Source organism: Crocodylus siamensis, chromosome 2 (assembly GCF_052110815.1).
Source record: "Crocodylus siamensis isolate JL-2025a chromosome 2, ASM5211081v1, whole genome shotgun sequence".
NCBI lineage: Eukaryota > Metazoa > Chordata > Crocodylia > Crocodylidae > Crocodylus > Crocodylus siamensis.
In genome coordinates, this window is record NC_143396.1 from 154,824,336 (window position 1) to 154,838,938 (window position 14,603).

General features: G+C 42.2%; 1 protein-coding gene across 2 annotated transcripts in view; it reads right to left on the minus strand.

The window, feature by feature from the left end:
- TSPAN5 (tetraspanin 5) overlaps nt 1–14,603 on the minus strand; it is a 111,506-nt gene that overhangs the window by 25,206 nt on the left and 71,697 nt on the right. For both annotated transcript variants that reach the window (XM_090037120.1, XM_090037119.1), the window contains exon 2: nt 2,614–2,664. In XM_090037120.1, coding sequence (XP_089893246.1) covers nt 2,614–2,664 — 51 coding nt within the window. The remainder of the gene's footprint in view (nt 1–2,613; nt 2,665–14,603) is intronic.

Sequence of the window (14,603 nt, forward strand, 5' to 3'; positions counted from 1 at the left end):
TGGACAATCCGCCACATGAGAAGGTCCTAGACCAGTGGCACAAGCCCCACCCCCTTCCCTCCCCAGGCAGTGCTTGCCCCAGCCTCAGTCCCAGCCCCCCCCTTGCTGTGGGGGCATGATCTGCCTCTCCCTCACACCCTGTCCCTCCTCTTTCCACCCACCACAACAGACTTACCAGCTGGAGGCAGCTGTGTCCAGCGTCAAGGACTGCTGCCCGTTTAGTCTATGGCCAAATCTCCAAAGCAGCGCCGAATCTTTTCCGATTCGACTGGGACCTTTTATTGGGTCTCCCAATTCCATTTGGATTCAGAGATTCAGCTACTGAAATGGGCCGAATCAAATCAGCTACTGAAGCTTTGCACAGCCCTAATAAAGATGCCCATAAGTCACAACTTAGATGAACAGAACGATGTCATAAGATCCTCTTAAAAACACACACACACACACACACACACACACACACACTCTTAAACAAATGTTACACAAAGGCACTGCTACTGGATGCCACTTAAGTGCAGCCTCAAAAACTCCTGAGGGTGGAATATTTTAAGCCTCGTCTGTACCACATCAGGCAGTGTTGTCCTGAGTAAGAAAACAATTTTAAAAGGCATGCCAAAATTTTGCCTGTACACATACTCATAGCAGCTACTGAAGTAAGTGGATGCTCTGTTTGAGGAAATAATCTGACCTTAAAAAAAGGGACATTTTTATTCATTAATGAATAATTAACTGAATAGATTAATGACAGGCTGTCAGATTAGGAGCCTGATAGTCCTAACTAGTACTTTGCTGCTTTGGGATTTTTTCTTAAATTAAGTAACGTTTACTTGAGTCTCTAATTTATGATATACTATATAAATTTGATATGATACTGCTCTATTTCAAGGAGAGAAAATGGTTTCAGTTTCTGGCTATTGATAATTTTAAATAGGATACACTCCTCTAAGAAGAGACAGATCCACAAGAGATCTATAATAAGAACTAAAGAATCGTTATTTTGCCAGAATGCCCTTTTGCTCATGGACTGATTTAGTTCAGTGGCATGTAGTCTAGGAACTCTATCATAACCATAGAAAAATGAACTTGCACTGTTTGCTGAAATACTAGATGAATTTCTCAAGAAGCCAATTTAAAATAAAGCATGTACTTATATGCATTAAACCTTTAAAAGACATAAGCATACACTTCACTCACTACATACACACACTAAGTAGCTCTACTGAACTCACTGAGAATATTCAGACTGTATAAAATTAAGCGCCTGTTTACAGCAGGATCAGGCTACAGTGCAATGGGGGCTTTAATGGTGTATTTCTCTGCCTATTCAAATTCATTTAAGATTAAGTCTTATCTTACAACTTTACATAACCTTTATTCAGAAGGAACACACAGACCAGTTGAAAAATTCCAAACTATTCGACTGCCCAGACAGGAAAAGACTCTGAACTTTAAAACACAAAACCTTACCCAAGAAGCAGGTTCCCAATGCATTATTTATCTGTGGTCAATACAACCTATAGTGGCAGTAGTGAACCCAGTATAAATGCACAGCACTTACAATGTGCTTTTCATTTTTAGCACTGTTCTGTATATTGTTTCAGTCTCAGAAACCCTTATCATCAGAGGTATTTATTATTAAAAATACTAAGAGCAAAAATGAAAGAACAGCTTTCATGTTATTTGCTGTTATGTTGACAAACTGAGCTCCTTACCCAGACTCCTGATGCATACTTTAATTTTATACTTTAGAGCAGTGGTGCTCAACCTACGGCCTGCAGAATCCAGGTTGCCACCATTCCCCTCCCACCAAATTTCCAGACCCACTCGGAGTTCCATGGGCTGGACAACATGGCCCTGCAGACTGGATTACAGCACACAAAGCTAGTCTGCAGCCAAATCACACCGGTGTATGTGGCTGGGCCAACATAACGGATCACCTCCGTGAATCAACCCCACACATGGGATCTGACCCACAGACCAGCCCCATGCCATTCATCCAGCTTATGGGACTTGGACAGTTTGAGCACCACTACTTTAGAGCTAAAAGTACTGGTCTTCACACCTCCCATGCCTAAGCAAATATTCAAAATGTGGCTCAGTCCTGCAAATCATTCCCCTCAGAGTAATGAGCCTGTTTCACAAAAGTAAGTGATCAGAATGAGAGCAAAAGACATTCTATAGTGTACAGTTTTATTTACACAGTAGAAAAAACAGTATTATCTTTTTGTCAGTCTCAGGCTTCTTTTTTGAATTGGGACATACTAGTTTAAACCACAGCTACACACACTGTTGTAAATTCACACAGTAAAACTCAGAACATTAGATTTCATAAATGGGTGGCTGCAGCTTCCTTTTGAATCCTAGGGAATACGCCTGTGCTGAAATGGCTGCTCTGCATGCAGTTATCAGTCCACCTCTTTTGCCAAAGCACACCCAGGAAAGATGCCAAGCATCTCCAAGGTGAGACAAACTACGATCACATTCAAAAGCAAGGCTAATTTTCTCTGGACTACAGACTGCATATGAATGGGTGGACCATGCAAAGCATAGCAATTTAAATCGCTTGCAAAATAAAAAATAATTTTAAAAAAAGTGTGCTGTAGTTCAACTTACCTTTTCATTCCATGCCCATAATCCAATTCCAAGAAACGCTATGCCCAGAAACTGGAAAAAAAGACAACAGAGGAAGCTGGCATAAGAAATATAAATATGCTGGTACAAATATTTTGTGTATATATATATTTCCCTATCATCTTCTTCAGAAGGACCAGCCCTAATATTATTTCAGATTAGGAATATAAAATGGGAAGAGGCATCTCAGGCTTTTGCATCCAGTCCTCTGAGTAAGCAGGCAAACATTTATCCAGAAGCCTAGAAATATGTTATAGCTGCTGAGATTACCAGTTAGGGTAACAGTGAATAACTTGGACGGTAGAGGTATTCACTGTACGGAGCTAGGGACAGACATTACACATAAAACAGTTTAAGTGATCAGAAACTGGTTTAAACCTGTAACAGAACAGATGTTCAATGCACATAAACCAGTCTGAAAATGGCTGAAACCAGTTTGAGATAAACCTGGTTGAATGCAGTATCAGACTTAACTGATCTGGGTCAAACCAGTTTATGCAATGTTTGTCCCAGACCTCTTGCTGGTTCAAGTTAAATCAGACTCCCCTAGCACGCTCCTGGCATGCTCTCTGGGCTAGGTGGGGCTCTCTGCTTCACAGCAGGGCTAGCCCCTCCCCTCTGCTCCCTGGCTGCAGCTGTGGCAGAGACTTGCAGACACAGCAGCATCTGCCTGGCTTCCTCCCGCTCTCCCCTTTCCCTCACCACTCTCTGCTAGGCAGGGATCCCCCATCCCCTCTGACTTACACAAACACCTCAGCATTAGCTAGCAGACCACATGCTCGCTACATGATGTGGCAGACAGCAGCGTCAGTTTAGGACTTTTTGGAGCTAATTACCAACCGAGCTGTTGATGTCCCTCCGTTCCTTCTTTGTTTAAGAAGAGTATGAACTAATGAGAGAGGCTTTGTTTTCTGGTGGGGTGATAAAAACTGATAACAGAGCTGATAAATGCTCTGTTATCAAGGCAGCGGCTCCCTAATCCTGCTGGGCCCTGGCCATGCCCCCCTCAGCTCAGTCCTGTGAAAGGGAAAGGAGGGCTGCTCTAGCACCCCCCAGCTTCTAGCCTGAGCCACTGCAGGTATGTGCCTGCATGTCTGGGATGTCTGTCCAGCTATAAACTGATTTAGCCTAGCCAGGTTAGACTAAGGCTCAGGCTTTTTGAATGTGTGTCTTTAGCCCTGGAGACCAGTCTGCTAGGAGGAACAGGATTAGAATCAAATTCATGTATGTCAAAGTGGCTTTGATAGCATTAACTTCTAGGTCAATATTGAACTGGGCTTGATGTGAATCAACGACATAAGAGAAACGTCATTATCTGCCAATTCCCTGATCCACCTAGTCCTTACTGCCTTCCCCTTTGCTACTAAAATGTTACTGGGTCCTAGGATCTAGGCAAACAGGATTATTGGCTACATGCTCTGATACAAAGAATTTTAAGTGCAGTCCCCAAACACTTTCTATACATATAGCTGCAAAATGACTAAGGAAACACCAAGTAGCTGGGTTTGCATGCAACATTCAGTGCATAAGAGATTTCAGTGAATAACTGGAAAAGCAGGAACTGATTTTATGAAATAACATAAGGATACTGTTACCCAAGAAAATACTAGAGTTAAGCCACTCCAATGGACCTACTAGATTACACGACAAACATAGACGTGCCTCATGTCCCCACACCATTTTAAAAAGGTTGCAATGGGGACAAAAAGTGCTTGCCTAATTACTGAATGTACTAACCACTGGTATCCACCCCTCATTGCACAACACTGAGATCACCTCTTAAATTTCTATTTATTACAGAAAGGGTTTCCATATCATTAGAACACAGCCAAGCTAGTCAGACAGAGAAAGCAAAAAAGCATGTGCACGTGAGTACATGTGTCCATCCCATGGTTTTTAAAACTAAGACTAGGCTGCAGACGACATGCACAAGGTTTGCAGACATGGAGAGGAATGCAGATGGAACTGCAAATTCTGGTTTTCTTTGTGGTTCTTCTACAGTAAACTGATACTCTTCATAAATTTTTTGGCCCACGGTATATTTCTTCTTCAGATCTGTTTGAACAGTTTAGTATACTAATGGATTTTCTTTCCAAAACTATGCCCAATAAATAAAAGTCTGAAGGGAACACAAAGGAAAGCAAAGGAAAGGAAAAGAAAGGAAAAGAAAACCTATACATTTCCCCCATGCTGAATTCAACAGCTTCAAAGTGAGGACTGCTTTGCTTCTTACATTTCTACACTTTTTAAAGTAGAAATTTTAGTTCTATGCCACAGGATTTCTTTAATGTGCAACTTTAATATTAAAATGGAATACTCAGTCCTTTGCCCTGTATTTAGGAGGTCACATTGCCCAATAGCTTTGAAGTTGTATTATTAGGAAATGTCCTCCAAACTATTTTAAAAATATATATTGAGCTCGTGGCCCAATACTCTGGCCTCTACAAGTACGTGATTCCTCTTGAAGTCAATGGGAATTGTATGTGGAACTGCAGGAACAGATCCTACTGTACATAATGACTGTAACAAGACCCAAAGACTAATGTTGTTTTATCAATGTTTATCTACACAAACAGGAAATGTTGGACTATACCCTATATTTACAAAAGAGTCACATACACAGGCACATGTGCATGTGCATACATGCACACACACAGCTTGCCTTCCATGGTGATCTACAGCAAATAAAAATATACATCCACATAACTGTGGGACGGAAAGATCAAGTCTTAAATCCAGGTAGTTAATTAGGGGAACATTAGCTAAACTGAACTTATGACATCTTAGATAGACTTACACAGTTAGATACACCGTGACAGTTTCCTGCACTGAAAGGACACAGTATGTCAAATTTTTCAAACAAGACTGGCCTGATGACTGGAAAGCATTATCCACAAGTGCTCTTTAATAGAGTCAATTCATCATAAAAAGAGGTACATCACCCTGTCAGACAAAAGGAAAAGCCTTACTCTGTGCAAAACAGATGATGATTAGACCATAGGAAACTGTCTGCATCTAATCTCACCTCCTAACAGATGCTCCAAATCTGAGATGGGGCATAGAAGTACAGACTCCTCTACTGAGAGCTGAGTTAGGAACCACTAGAAATGATCGCATGTTTTACAGCACCTGTGACCAACCTAGCCGAGCTGTCATCCACATGGATGCTGAAATCCCTCAAAACCAAAACAGCCTCAGCCTCTCAAAGGACAAAAGCCAGGCAGCCTGGACAGGAAGCAGCCATGGTAATCTGGGCATTTACAGACATGTTCTAGGAGGCAGTGGGGAGGGGAGGAAAAGGAGAGGGCACCAATCAGTGCAGTTCCGAGATCCTTGCTAATTAGAAGCACCCACAGCAACATGTACTAGTGTCCCCATGATGAAAAATGGGGGCAGGGCACTTTGAACTAAAAGTTGTTGAATGAGCTTTAGTTTACTTTAAAGTGCTCTGCTGCCGTTTTTCATTGTGGGGACACTGACATGCATGATGCTGGAGTCTCCTGGAGTGCAATAATTACCACATTCCAGCAGACTTGATCAATCAAGTTCTCTCCAACGCACTGGAATTACAGTGCATCAGAGTAGCCTCTCTGCATGTGTATAGGAGCCCTCTGTCTTCCATGCACCCGTAATCAGCCCTTTCCTAGCACCTGCATATCAGCCATGCTCCTCTGGCCAACAGAGCACTTCTGACAAATGCAAGCAACATGGTCACTTTCAAGTCCAAAACTAATCCTTCCTTCAACAGATTTTTCAACCTCTTTCCAGATGGGGAATAGGCCTTCTCTGCACCACTGGCTAGAACTTCAGCTAGTGAGCTACAGAAAAGCCCTTCTGAGTCTCTTCCCTTGCCGGACCCAAGCACTAACACTCCTCACTCCTACACAAAAGTCCCTCACTTAATCATGCAGGGTTAAAATGTGTTTTAATAAATTAAATAAGTTTAACTCATACGGAACTTTAAGTTCACTATCCCTCATTGTAATTCCCAGAGGACACCTGACTGTGATGACTATCATTGTCAAGTTTTTCTACTTCATCTTGCAAAGCCTGAATTTCTTTTTTTTTTTCATTTATCTTTTCCAATAGGGAGAAATTCCACTTCAGCTCTGATTCAGTGTCACAAGTCTATTACAGCTTCCGATAAATATAAAAAGAGGAGCAGCATTGAGAATACTGAGACCCTAAGCTTCAGACATGGATGCGTTTGCAATTCAAATACAGAATTCTTGTGCATTCAGTTCTGTGGCCAGAAAAGTCAGTGTCCGAGAGAGAGAGAGAAGAGAAAGAGAGAGATCTTAAATCAGAAATACACAATAACTCAAATAAATAGATAAATAAAATATACTGCATAAAAAGAGAAAGCAAGAAAGCATTTTATCCAATTTTCTTTCAAGTGTTAAAAACGAAAAATGCCACAACAACACAGAACGAATGCAGGAGAACAAGAAATGTAAACAGGAGCAGAAAGAGAAGTCAGCAAGGGAGTATCAGGAGCGCACCAGGAAATGTGAGGGGTCAGGGCTTTATGCTAGGGACTTCTAAGCCAAGGTGTCCCGAGTAGGCAAGGTCAGGAAGTCAGGATCTGAAATAGAGTCGGAGCTAGAAACTGGAACCTAGACAGGAGCCACAAGCCTGGAACTAGGAGCCACAAGCCTGGAACTAGGAGCCACAAGCCTGGAGACAGGGATCTGAACTGAAGTATGGCTACATAAAGAGGAGATAGCCAGGAAGATATCTGTGCTGTTCAGTGGCCTCTTGAACACTGAAAGGGCTGCTGATCATATGCAGGCAGCTGGGTAACTGTGGCCAGCTGGAGGTAAGTAGGCCACTGGCAGCAAGGCCCATTTAGACAGACAGGGCCAGCTGGGGACTAGTCAGCCTGCCTGCTGCCCTGACTCCTACCAGAACAAAAACAGCCTGGACTTGAGTGAAATCCAAAAAGTAAACATTAGCAGCACCAATTACATTAGATTGTTTAAATCATTTGACTGTTAAGTTCAGCAATAAGAAACTTGGCAAGGATTTTTTTTTTAAATAAATGTTTATTTTGAAAGTGACGTTTCACATTTTGAAGGATGTCACAAACTCTCCAGGCCTGGGCTAAGCACAGCCAATCACATACTGAGCTAAAGGAAATTAAGCTGTCCTCCTTGAATTGAAGGGCCGACACTGCAACTTCAAACTATGATATAATCATCTTGTATTCTTCAAAGAGAATATCTGCATCTTCTGGGATGTGTCATTTGCTAGATAAAGTCCAAGTGGAAAGAACTGTGAAATTAATTGTATAAGCACTCAAGAAACATCCATTTGGATACAACTGTTGACAGAGCCTGAATCTAAATCCTTATCCCAAATATTGCCTCTGAAAGGAAGAACCAAAATACTGGTTACAAGCAAATATAAACCTGGATCTTCAAATTCCACACCCAAATCTGAATTTTCCTGGGTTTGGGATGTTTGGATTTATCATGCTACAGAGACTGGCTGAAGATGGGAACTATGATTTGAACCTGAACCTGGGATTTTGGTTTGGGCCAGTCCCTAACAAACCATGATCATCTGTAATATTCTAAATTAGGCTAGAATATAAGCTATCAACTGCTTAAAAATGTACTCCCATTTGTGATGTGCCTATTACAGAGTGCCAAAAAGCACATTTTAGGAATAGCTAACATTGCTGTTTTTCCAAGTTTTCACGGTTTGCTTAAGCAAGTTGTACTAAGCCCTTGTGGTTAAACTGGCTGCAGTTGATACCTGAAGGGTTACAGCTGCACAGTACATAAGCATATGAAGCCCAAACATACAACGTTTTGTTTTCTTTGCAGTAACAGGTCCTCCCTTCACAGCTTTTCTTGCACAAGAAATAATACAAATAAATGACAAAAAAAAGTATAACAATCTGTATTACCACCTTTGGAAACAGCAAATCTCTTTGAGAACTTTTGGAAAATGCTTGGTTTTCTGTGAGCAGATCAATGTTTGCTTCTACAGGGTAACAGTAAAAAGCTAGCCTGAATAAAAGTTTTATGAGCAGTGTCATATCTATGACAATTTATACCAGCTGCGGTTTTGAATCATACATGTAGATATACTTAAGGGGTGGGTGGGTGGGTGTGTGTGTGATTCTAAACCAGGGTGCTGTGGCACTGTGGGGTGCTGAGAGATTCTTTTAAAGGTGCCATACAACATTAGCACTGTTAGATGTGCGAACACCTACACATGATTCACAAGATAAAAATCAGAGATGCCAAATCAGAATCCACAGGGCGCATCCAGACAAGCGCACATGTGCCGATTGCACCACTTCAAACCCCTTTGAGGCAGGGCAAGAGGCACGTGCAGGAATGAAAAAATGTTCCATGTGCTGCAAGTTTGTGGGGGCTGGGTCCTGCCACCCTGGGCCTGGCCCAGCCAGGCAGCAGAGGGACCCTGAGGGTGGCAAGACCCGGAGGGGCCCAGCACACAGTTCCCGCATGCCATGCTAAGTCCTGCCACCATGGCTCAGAGTGCCCCGTTCCTGCTGCTGCTGATAAAGGTAAGTTATGGGACCTGGGTGTGGGGGCTGAGGCCCTCCAGGGTGTCTGGGACCCTGAGCAGGGGGGCTGGGGCCCTGTGGTGGGGGGGCATTCCATGTGCTGGGGGGAGGGGAGCTGCACCCTGTGGGGGCCAGGGGACCCACCCCTCCTGAGCAGCCCGCCCCACCCACAATTCCCTCAGCAAAATCACCCCACACCTACCCACACCCACCTGCCTTACCCCACACCACTTTCTGCAAATACCACATCCCCCCAACACACATGAAGAAAACCAAAAGTACACATCAACACATATAGGTATCTAGAATTTATTTTATCATGGTGATAGAGACTCTGGTAGGCTTCCACATCGCTTTAACTTTGTAAATATACCAATAAAGCACTGCCCAACTGATCGCTCTCTCTAGGGGAGGTGTGTGGTGTGTAGTCTCTTGTTTTAATTGTGGAAGAACATGGATTTTGGGGTATTTTTAAAACTGTATTTGGGATGCTGCTGCAGCAGTCCAGCTGGCACAAGGGGTAGAGTCCCCAGGTACCACATGGCCGGGCCCCAGAAGCTCTGGAGAGCAAGTGGCCCTGAGCTACTTGCCAGGGCAGCTTTTTGTACAGGTGGGGCCAGGACAGGGCAGCTTTTTATACTCCTGGGGACAGCACAGGTACTGGACCTGGGCTCTAGTTCCCCGTGGCTGCAGATCCAGGAGGAGACAGGCAAGGTTATTTTGCCCCAAGTGGCACAATTTGCTCCACAACAAAGTGCATGTCTGAGCACGTGCGCTACGGCAAAAAGTCCCGGCTCAAATTTGCACTGCTTCTATTTGAGCTGCTGCAAGCACACATGCTCGCACGTGTGGACATGCCCATAGTATCAAAAAAATTCTGACCTATTGTGATCTTTCTGAGCTATCTCCAAGAAAACTGCTTTTTTTTTCTATAGTCAAGAAACTAATAAGAGCTAAGACCTGGCATTTTCTGAGGGCCTGACAAAAGTGAAAACTACCAGTCTACTGCAGGGGTATCAAACTCACCTTCTGCCCCAGGCCACATCCGGACTCTGGGATTCCTTGCTGGCCAAACCCAGCCCAAGACACAGGGTGACTCCAGAGGTGGCAGCAGCAGCTGCAGCTCCTGCTGTGTGCTGCATGCCCCACACTGGAACTAAAGCTGCTACTACTGACACATTTCATGCTGGGATGGCAGCTCCAGCTTCCACATAGAGCATGTGGCAGCAACAGCTCCAGCTCTGGTTCTAGCTCCAAAATGAAATATGAGGCATGCAGCAGTGGGGCCAGCAGGGGAGGAGCTGGGCTAGCAGCAGTGGTGATGGATGAAGCGACCAAAGGATGACTGGGGCTATATCAGCCCTTACTTGCTCTCCTGCCACTACTCATCCTATCTACCACGGCCCAAGAGCCCAGAATCTATAGCAGGCCGTTCTCCCAGCTGGAGATAGCCCTGGTCTATATACATTCTAGATACAAAAGAAAATGGGCCAAGGTCTCCACTTATTTGCATCTTGTAAGGTGATCTGCACATCGCTAAATGGCTACACAAGGTGAAAGATGATAATTTTTCTTCTCAACCTCCTGTTTTCTGTCATTAATGTCCATATAAAACAGAACTAGGTAATGCTTTGTTAACCTAAATTCAGTTTTTTTCTATTAGAATATCATTTCTATCTGACAATAGCTGGATGACATGTGGTAGTATTTTGTAACATTTCTCTGTCCCTAACAATGTATATGTAGTGCACAAAAGTAAATGCAATAAGAAATATTGCTACACACTTGAATCCCTGGTGCGTTTAGATTTCGCTTTGTTGAAATATATTCATAAGCACTTCACTGTTTTCAAAGGTGGATACAAAAATAAAGATTTCAAGCTACATACATCCTCCACCTAAGCTTCATGGGTAAGATGAGAAACAAAGCATTCAAGGAATCAGCAGTTCTTTGTTGGTGAGTGGGTGGGAACAGTACACTGCAAATTTGCACAAATTTTAAAGAACACTGGGGTACACATCAGTGCCCAATAAATAATTGTAAATATAAGCATAATCACAGGCTGATCACACATTTCATACTCCTCCTCCTCCCCCACCCCCCACCAATTTCAGCTAACTGTTTTCAGATTCTGGCAAAGCTTTCCAACCAAAATTATGCCAACTGTATGCCAAGTCGTAAAGAGGCTGGTTAATGTGCCATTTGCATAAACCACCAAATGTCAATATGTTCTCTATGCATACATTTTTATATAAATAAACATGCCTGATATCATTTCTGTGCAGTTACTATATTTACATTTCACTAGAAGAAGAGGGTGCTGTATAATAGAAGGGAGCTAGAATTGTGAACTTTGGCCCAAATGAAAACTTCCACAAAATTATTCAACGTTCCTTCCTGGCCATCAGCCTATCTCTGTTATAGCAAACAATGTGTGAATCTTTCAGCTGCCATACCAGAGTTCTTTCTACAGACTCTGACAGCAAACTATCAGGCAAGCCTAAGATACTCAGTAGTCATGCATTCTGGACTGCATTCGTACACATGGCAATTCTCCATTCCTGTCTCCTCCTAACATTCCACAAGCCCTTTTTATAGCAGGATTTCCCCAGGGAACCTGAGCCACAGAATAAAATTGGCACAGAAGGAGTAAGAGTAACATACAGGATTGTACCCATAAACCGTTTCTGGATCAGAACCATATGAAGGAGAATGTTTCACTTTCTGAAGTAATATTAGTAAAATTTGGGCCTTCTGAACCCTGACAGTGTCCCTTTTAAATTGTTCCAAGTCACGGAACTAAAATCTTAGACAGATCATGCTTTCCAAAGCTGCTCCCCCTCCCAACTCTAAAAGGGTGCCCTTTAAAAAGGTGTGACACTGGTTAAATTCTTTCTATAACTTTTTCTAAAAGTACTCCATGTTAATACAGACTTGCTGTTCACTCCAGAATGATCAAGATGGATATGAAGCATATGCATTCATTTCAAGAGCCTTTAAATCAGACACAGAACATTTTAACAAAATTAGAATCTAAATAAAAATGGAATAAAAAATGAATCACTTCATCACATATCATTTTTTCATATCACTACAATATACTTTTTTCTTTAAATCACATCAAAAGATTAACGTTCTTTCAACAAAATAAATGGCACAACTCAAAAGGACCCAAAGGGCACCCCCCCATCTCTCCAATCAGTCTAGCAGCTTTCATTTGAGCTAAGACGCCACAGAAAAGGAAAATGACAAGAAACTGTCTCCACCCCTTCCCATAACTTTACCATTCTCAGCTCAAGCTGGGCAAGGATTTCGTTTAAAGCTGGTTAAGCACAGAGGGTCACCATGGGAAAGCAAACTGCTGAGAGCCTACATTATGTTCATACAAATTTATAGATGTTCTGCAATGCTTATAAAGAATATGCTGGCCTACAGCCCATTAATTGTTTGCCCTTGAGCAGCTGCCAGCAGGGAAGCTCCACATAGTCTGATCAGTGAATGAAGATACCATGGGTGATAAATTGCTACCTGGTTTGATTCAGGTCTACCGCTGAATGCTTTTGATGTAAACAGTTAGGTTTCCAGATGTTAAACCTACTTTCATGTTATATACAAATGTGTCTCTTGAAAGATTAAAATATTTTTTTACAATAATTAGCACCACCATACTGTTGTTGCCCCCAATTCTAGCAAGCAGCAGATAAAACAATCCTCCTCAGTTTTCACACATTTTAGCCCAGCTAAATCAAAAAAACAGCTGACTTTGCACCATCACCCAAAGTAGAAAAACATACCTGAGAATGCTGTGAGAAAGCTATCAGACTGATCTCTCAGGACCATATGTATGTTTAATACATCCATATGGAAAAATCAATTGAACAAGGATGAAAGCAGATTTAACATAAAATACTGTAGCTGCTAGTATATTCTTTCTTTTTTAATTTTATGATGGAGTATAGATAACTGAGCAGTATACTGTCTGTTGTCTCTTCTCTTCTTATCTCGTCTCTTGAAGCTATCTTTCTAATGCAGAAAGCAGCATATCTGGTCTGTTACAGCTGCTATAGGTATTTAAATCGGCACCACCGGCAAGCATCACCAGCCATACAGAAGTGAGTCCCTAAAGGTTCAAAGTTTTTTCTTCTTGGCCATAGAAGTGGATGGGCTATAAACCAGAACAAGGATGCATTTCTGAGCAAGCCCCATTTTTCCTCACTTCAGTCATCTGAATAACACCAGAGTTTAAACTAAATAAAATGGGTCTCTTTCCAAGTTCACTGTATCAGAATCACTTTCCAAGTTCAAGGCTAAGTATTTAAAGGTATATTTTATTTGAACCCAGGGTATTACATACTTTTATCGAAGCACACAGTGTTCACACCTCTTTGTAAAACAAAACCATCGAAGTGCATTTTGGTGGACTGCAGCAAAAAAAAAAAAAAACCACACACCCCGGAAACTAATATTTTTCTTACTGTACAACAAAGAAACTCACACACCTTTCAAAATACCCAAACATTAAAAAAGCCTGAAAGCTAACAGTTAAGGTATCCAGCCAGCTCCCTGCCTGAAGTAATTCTACTGAAATGACACCACTCATCCACGTTAAACTTCCCTCAAGTCTAAGCCATCTCTGGCCTTTTGTCTCTCTTCATGACCTTCCAAGCTCCCTCAACTTCTTTCACCCCAGCCACCCAACCTCATCAGCAGCAAGGTCTGAAGTCAGTTTAGATTTTTAGAAGTATACAAACATTATTGTAAGTGTTGCTTGATGTACGCATAATAAAAGTTCTGCATAGCCCAAGCTACAACCCATTAACAAGAAATTGGGAAAGTAAAGGAGGGAATGCAGCAACCTGCACCGCCATGTACATGATTTATCTCTGTAACAATTAAGGCGAGGAGCTATTCAGGAGAGGTCTCTCTCTTTGTTCCAGCCCCCAAAAAGAAACATGAAAGAGATGGCTTTCCTCCATCTGAGAGAAAACAAATGTCTGCAAGGTCACTTTCTCAGACCCTCCTTGCTGCTTGGGACTGGGAACTTCCTGGCCTGGAAGAAAAAGACTTCTCTTGGCTTCTCTTTCCATCATTGCTTTTATTCAAGGAGTCTCTAGTTAATTCCCTTCACTTCCTTCCTTTCTTAATGAGAATTGTTCATGTATAGCCCTGTCCAGCTTTCTATGGGAAGACTGCTCCTTCATATAAAGCTGTAAAATGAAGAAGTCAGATCCTACGTGAAAACTGCACTACAAATTACAAGGGCCAATATTTCCAGTCTGTAAAGGAGATGAACTAAACTCTAATATTTAATTAAGGCATTTGGAATGGCAAACAGTTAGCAGGCAGGAAACTGATGTGGTCCTATTTCCTAGCAATGACATGTGCAATTACACTATTGTACTGGCCATACAATAGATTTTAAGTGATTTTG